The sequence below is a fragment of the Poecilia reticulata genome, chromosome 16, assembly GCF_904066995.2.
Source record: "Poecilia reticulata chromosome 16, P_reticulata-male-v2, whole genome shotgun sequence".
NCBI lineage: Eukaryota > Metazoa > Chordata > Actinopteri > Cyprinodontiformes > Poeciliidae > Poecilia > Poecilia reticulata.
In genome coordinates this window covers 17,612,478-17,619,708 of record NC_088845.1, presented here as the reverse complement: position 1 = coordinate 17,619,708, position 7,231 = coordinate 17,612,478, and the positions used below count along the sequence as shown (strand labels likewise).

Here is a 7,231-nt window from a genome sequence, read left to right as displayed (position 1 = left end):
AGGCTTACTGTGCAGATAACAAACACACTCAGCAGTATTGGGTGGCGCAATGAGCAGAACTTTGGCGCACCCAGGTGGTGGAACTTTGTAACTGCATCTTTGAGCAGTAATTTCTTTTAGAAGTCACCAAAAACAAACTGTTGGAGAAAAAGGGTTGAAATAATTAATATTCAGGTGTGACTACCGCGCCTCTTAGATGATGTTACTTCCGTACGTAAAATCTCTTTGTCTAAACTCAGGACAACCCAAACAGTGAAAGGAAGCCCCAATGAGCACAAACACCTGCCTGCTGCTGCACTGGGACACACTCTGCTGCCTTGTGTGCTTGGGTAGTGGAAAGCTCTGACACTGTTCATTAATCACCATGTTGAGGTTTTGATGCCACAGCAGGAATGAAAACGTTGCTCTGACTTTAACAGATATACTATACTGCCCTCATCAGCTTTGCCCGAGTTCAGACCAGAAGGAAATAACACTCAGCCATGAGCGAGTCTTCTCATTTGTTTTCATCAGAATTTGCATTTCATGGTGGCCATTATAAACAGCCCAGGAAAAAAGAAAACAAACCTGTTCGATCTCCTGCTGAAATGGTTTCAGTCTTTAATTTTCATTCCAGCTCAATTTTAATGGAGAGAAACTGAATCAAAAATCAAGAAAAAACACATTACATGAAAATGAAAATGACAATTTTACTGGTAAGCACTGCTAGATGATTTTATCATCTTTAAGGAGTGTGGAACCAAATGCCTTTAGGTCACTAATAAACTCTGGGCACCTTTCTCATCCTCATCAACGGGGCAAGGATTTTGCATGAAGCTTTGAACTGAGCGTAAATAACAGTCACTTATATTTCTTCCTATTCCCAGTAATTTCAACAGCATCAACGTGGCAACAAAGGTGGATGATATTAATCCCAAGATGTGGGATGATTCTGGACGATGTAAGGCTGTCTTAGATAACACAGCTCTTCCAGTGTTGGATTGTGGACTGGAGGAGTTTGTAGCTGAGAGTGAAGGGTCCAGGATGAGAGCCAGCTCATCTCAGTCAGAGGCTCGGTTCTCTTTCCATCAAGTGAAGGAGTCTGAGCTCTCCTCCTCCACATTGCCAAGAGTCAGCTATCCTAGTTTACGATGCCTCGTCAGTAAATCCCGCTGGAGCTTTTCCAGAATGCGCCACAGTAAGAAAGCCGCAAAAGTAGACCCCAGAGTCGAATGAGTGACTTTATATCACTTTAACTCTCAGAATTAGCTTGGCAGTCTGGCTTGCAGAGGAATATTTGGGTTTTTCCTTATAGACCTTTTTCCTTATAGAACAAGTATTTATTTTACCCATTGTGTAAGGTTTAGGACACACAGGGATTCCAAAATTTTGCAATATGCTTTCTTGTTAAAACACTCTGTGCCAACTAGTCAGCCATGAATAAAAAGGAAAAGAATCCCAAAATTATCTTTGTGTATTTATAGCTCTATATTTGCATAAAAAGGACTCGCCCTCATGAGAAACACTGCTCTTTCATTCTGGCCCCTGCCTAATGTGATTAATGACACAGTCTCACAGTACGAGTCAGAGGGCAAATTCTACAAATAGGTGAACCTGTGGAGATTAACTAGGTGACAAGTTGAATTTTCTGAGGAAGCTGGAAATAACTTTGTCGTGGGTAACTGCAATGACAAAGTATTCTTCTATAAACATGTTGAACCAGGAATATATTTTAACACAACTAACAGTGACTTATTTAATATAAAGGTCGTTTTTAATCACAGAACTTATTAAAACATCACCAAAAACTGAGATAAGCAGCTTTTCCAACAGGTTTGTAAACACTGACTTTATTCATGCTCAATATATTTTACAGAAAAAAAAAAACACTACCAAGCACTTCTAAGGTAATCAACGTTTTCATTAGAAATGTATGACTTCCTGTTTCCCTGAGGTAAAAATATGCCAATCATTTATTTTAGCTTTTGGCAGCTAGGCTGGATGAGAATCTACATTCATCTTGTTTACATGCAAAGTTTGGAGGATGGTCAGGAAAGTAAAGAGAGTTTCTAAAGCTCACTACAATCACTGAAATGAAACTGCAGAAAACCAAGTCTCCATAATATGCATTAGATGCCATGTTGGTTCTTTGAGGCCATGTTGGTTCTTTGAGAGGCATTTCAACAAAAAGTCTTTTATGTCCAATAATCACAAACGTAAAGTTGGAGATTGCCAACCTCTGCTAGGATTTTAACTAGGACCGTGTTCTTTTTGTTAGATATGGCTAAGAGTGACACACTCCAGATGGGTCTAGCATGAAATCCAAACATGAACAACAGGAAAAGGGCCTAATGCCCACTGTTAAGTATGACAGAGGATCTGTCATGCTGTGGGTCTCTATTTTAACCAAAGGCTCTCTGATCCTTGTTGGAATGTATGAACATAAATGAAACTGAGGAGGAACTCTAACAGAAGCACTACCAAGTGGAGCCATTCTAATTATCCAAAGTTTAGCAAGTACTTACTGGAAAAACACCTCATCACACTTAAGGAAATGTACGCATTTTTGCTGAGCTTAACATTTTTCTGCAGCACTAATAAATTAAAAATGTTTGCTGGATATTCTCTGCTGGAATGACTTCACACAGTCTCAGAAACCCCCAAAAGATTGACTAGAACAGATTAGAGTAACTGACAGTCTTTCTTCTTCTATGTCATCAGTAATAACTGACTGCTGTCTTCGTCACTGCAGTGCAAAAGTTCAGCAGCGACTTCCTGCGGCCCCACATTCATGCCTTGTTCCTCTGCTGCTACGTCCACTGCAGCGAGTCCAACGCTGGTTGCAACAGGTTTTTAAACTTTGAGCTGTGCTCGCCGGTCACGGCACGATGCACGTTGCCTTGCGAAGGGTCAGGTAGCCTGTAACCACATCGGTAGGAAGGAGACGGATGTAGGAGAATTCTTCAGATGATGTGAAGCGCAACTTTGTCTGTGGATCTGTGTAGTTTGCCTGGAGAGATGCATTTGATTGTTTTCAGATTTTGCTTTCGACAAGAACTGAATACAGTTATGTTGTCCTTGGTTGATTGATTACTTACAGGTAGGCCAGAGATGTCTGAGTATTTCTTTGCTGGTTTTAAAGAGGGAGGAGCATCGATGTTGTAATCTGACACCATAGAAGAATTAGAAAATGTAGTAGTGATTTGAGCAAAGACATCTTTCAATTATTAAAACTATTAGTCAGCTTTATTTAGCATGACTGCTTTAACTATTTAAACTCACAGTTGGGATCACTGAGCTTCCAGGGTAAAGTCCGCTCCAACGCCAGAATCTGTTTAAGATTTTTCCAGGTCCTGTTCTTTTTGCCGGCTGCTGCTCCACCAATCCCTGAGTGCTGCCGAAATGAACGTGGAAAACAGAAGCAATGCAGAGAAACTGAACGAGAAGTAAAAGGAGGGGATAAATGTAATCCAGTTGGCTTGACGGCACTCACCATAAACGTGTTGTCTTTGAAAGGAGGAGCCTTTACGACAGTCTCTGTGGTGGTCGGAGTGCTGTCCACTGAACCCACTGTCTTCATCTCCACCACGGTCTCGACTGCAGTTATCTGAAGACATACCAAACATGTTGAATGGTCTGTTACATATTAATGTTAGATGCTGTTTAGATCTCTTATTAGGACTTTAATCTACTTTATAACAAGAAATTTTGTAGCCAAAACCAATTTTATCTCATTACTTTAAAAACAATAAAATATTAAATAGTAATGTATTAAATTTGGCCTAAAATTACTGTTTATCTCTGCATCACTAAAAATCTAGTTACAGTAAAAAAAAAACAAAAAAAAACTATGGGACAAATATACTCAGAAATAAATCCCTGCAAAAAGAATAACGGCATACTTCTTTTACAAGACCAATGATAACTTATTAACCTTTTTTTTTCTTATTCTGCCCACAATAACTTTAATTCTGCTTTCTCGATGAAAAAGAACAATGAGTCATCATCTCAGGCCGGCTTGGATTGAACAGTTAAAGTAAGTGCTGAAAATACTTTTTTTCTGCTCACTCAATGCATCCAAACTAAACACATTCATCATTTTTCATCTATAAATACATCAACCAAGAACAGAAATCAATCTGAATGTAAAACCAGCTAACGCTTAGTCATTCGCCATCTTGCATAAATGGGATAATCTTAGAATTACAATTTTGTGTTGGAAAATATTGATAATACTGAACCATCGTGGAGGACACGCAGAAAAGGAAAGAGGACACAGAAAAGATGGATCCATCTAAAATCGGCTATAAAAAATAAACTCTTCAAACAGAACTGAAAGGGGACCTCCGATATTTTAGCAAGCTAGATTGTGACGAAGGGAAATATTTCCTGAAAAATACTGTCATCTTGTGAGAAAATAAAGTATGAGTAAGTCTTCTCAAAACTGCTGAAGACTTACTCGTGTATTGTATACCATTTAACTCGGGAGAAGAGCTAATCATTTAACATGACTGGATTAGGTTAAAGTTTGCTTATATGAATGCATTGGTGACGGGAGAAGCTCCATCTCCGTATGCGAGTCGCTGGTTTTACCTGCGTCTGTGTGGCTGGTGTGACTGTCAGCGGGGGTTTCTTCTTTTTGCTGCCGCTGATGCTGCTGTTCACTGTGGCCTGCTGAACGCCTGACACCGCCGGGCTGCCTGGACGCTTCTTCCCCCGGACAGCCGCAGCACTTGCGGTCGCAGGTTGCGCCCTCACCGTTATTGGGATTTGGGTTGCCATTTTAACTAAAAGTGCAATGATTTCATCAAATAATGCCACTGCGAACCAACTTTTCTCTGTCCAAACTTAGCATTAGCTCACTGTCATCTTTATAGTAAACAGTACCTAACCCGGATGTAGAACATATACACTTCCGGGTGAAAGGGTGCAGCTTAAATATTGTCAAATAAAGTGGAAAATGTTTTCCAGCTTTATTTACCTACTTTATTTCTAGGGGAGAGGGGAAGCAACAGCAAAGATACAAATGGACAAATGCGAAGTGGCTAAATTATCTGTAATGTGATATTACTAGCGGCATGTAGGTGGAAGATATGTGGAACATTTTAATGTAAATTTCCCGCTTTTACCGAGGTACAATTTTAAGCTCAGTTTAGGAGCAGACAAAATTAAAATTGAGAATGACAAATGCTCAGAAGAAAACAAGATGTTGTCCACGGATTGATGCTGCCGCCATGTGTTTGCAGGGAGTAAAGCATCCAAAGAAAACAACTTCTGAATGCAGATAAATAAATAACAATTAAATAATTAATAATTAAATTATTGTATTGCTGAACACATATAATAAAGCTTCACATCTGTCAGAATACCTTACAGTCAGCAAGGAGCTTTTAGTAAGAATGTTTTCTTCTTTTCTCTTTCTGCACTGAAGAACTTTTTTCCACTCAAAAACCAAAACTTTTTTTTTTTTTTACTTTTCAAAGTGCAAAGTAGTCTTGTTCAGAGGTACAATTTTAATAAATAAAACACTATTAAAATAAAAAAGTATTTAGAAATTAATACTGAATATAAGTCCAAACATAAGTGGATATGTAGCAGAAACAAAAATATCTCTATAGTCTGAATGTTGCTAACAGTTATTTATCATTTTAATGCTACACAAAATGGGCCAGATTGCTAATCGGAATCAAATGGAGTTTTTGAATATAAATACATTCCAATCAGTGATCCCTGCAAACATTTTTTTGCATTAAATTTGCTGATGATATACTTTTAATGCATCTTTAATGCCTTTCTTATTACTGTCAGAAATACAAAAGCCTTTAGAAAACCAATATTATAACCAAGCAAAGATCCTCAGGTGTAAATGTTAGCTATATTGTTTATTCACTGCAGTGGAAGATAAGTCTTTCAGTGGCTCAAGGTGCAGTATGAGGTTAAGTCTTTCCTCACAAAGTCCAGACGCATTACCTTCATCTTGGGTTTATTGGCCCCTTGTGATTGCCCAGTAGGTGTATGTTTTCTGAACTGTGTCATGGACTGACATCCTGTACAGGATGTACTGCTGAGCTCATCTGCTGGCTGCTAGACGAACCCTCTTGTGTCAATGAACAGGGCAAAATGTTTGTACAAAACTAATGAATGTTTTCCATTATACATTTTTATGGCTCTATATGTTCTTGGAAAATACAGAATCCTTTAAGTTTCTGTTTGATTTAACTGTCTACTTGCAAAAAATCAGTTAGAAACCGAGGTGTATTATAAAGTCAGCGAGCCAACCAGAAAATGATACCGTTTTTTTGTTTTGTTTTGTTTTTTCTGCTTTTGTCTTAGCCTGGAATGTTAGTACCAGATAAAAAAAAAATCTTTATAAGAGTTAAGAAACTGACCAGAGCTCTGCAGATAACACATTTTTCCTCTTTGTAGTAAGTATTAAAAAAGTTTAAGCTGCTTATTTAAATCTCTGGACTCACTCAATAATTTATTTCAAACTGTACATCTGATTCACAATCTGAAAAAGCTTTTAGTCATAAATTATTTAACCATAGAACGGGCATTTGGGATTTTTCTGCTTCATCAATTATTATTTTGCAGAAACAATATAATTTGAATTACAAAATTTCTAATTAAGTATACAAGTCTAGGGAGTGTCATTTCTTACACATGTCCTTGGTAGAAGAGAGCATGTATCAGCAGATTATTCAAAGGAACATGCAAATAAAACTTATGTCCTTGCAAGATTAGTGTGCAACACAAGTGTTACACATCAAAAAGCTGATTTTAAAGGCACAATAATCAAACTGAGGTTGAAACGTTCTTACTAAGCAAACAGTCTAAAATAAAAGATAAAAATATGTTTTATTTATATAACACGCTTTATCACACGATATTAGTTGGCTGGTTATGTTGCAGTGACCCAGCATTATGTACTTGTGAACCATGTTGTCCTACCTGCCTGCATGGGAGTCCAACTCTACTCGTTAAGGATCTGTTTCCTACAGGTTTTAGATGCCGATACAGTTCATTAAAATGCCTGAATTATCTCATTAGAGTGTGATCAGGTCTAGCAAGGGCCTGACAGTAAATCATTACAATATTCATGTGTGTTGAACCAGAAAACAAACTAAAACAAGCAGGATACTTGCTACCAGGGAATGGCTCTGGAATCCTCTGCTCCAGGTTTTTGGAGAAGACGCTCAGGCCGATTCAGGATGGTTAGTGTGGGTTTAATTCTTGTTAAGAGATGGTAGAC

General features: G+C 38.1%; 1 protein-coding gene across 1 annotated transcript; it reads right to left on the bottom strand.

Annotated features, from left to right (window-relative positions):
• Window positions 1-1,798: 1,798 nt before the first annotated feature.
• On the bottom strand, window positions 1,799-4,892 carry ino80c (INO80 complex subunit C). Its single transcript, XM_008432617.3, has 5 exons — window positions 4,573-4,892; window positions 3,473-3,586; window positions 3,262-3,373; window positions 3,078-3,145; window positions 1,799-2,989 (listed from the first exon to the last, which is right to left on the bottom strand). The coding sequence occupies exons 1-5, from the start codon at window positions 4,759-4,761 to the stop codon at window positions 2,858-2,860; spliced, it is 615 nt and encodes a 204-aa protein (XP_008430839.1). The 5' UTR covers window positions 4,762-4,892; the 3' UTR covers window positions 1,799-2,857.
• Window positions 4,893-7,231: the final 2,339 nt, after the last annotated feature.

Excerpts from the sequence above, each read along its gene's own strand:
- ino80c (XM_008432617.3), bottom strand. The coding sequence starts at position 4,761 with ATGGCAACCCAAATCCCAATAACGGTGAGGGCGCAACCTGCGACCGCA. Across the intron at positions 3,587-4,572 it reads CACCAGCCACACAGACGCAG|ATAACTGCAGTCGAGACCGT; the intron begins GTAAAACCAGCG and ends GTATGTCTTCAG. Across the intron at positions 3,146-3,261 it reads GAAGCTCAGTGATCCCAACT|ATTACAACATCGATGCTCCT; the intron begins GTGAGTTTAAAT and ends CTATGGTGTCAG.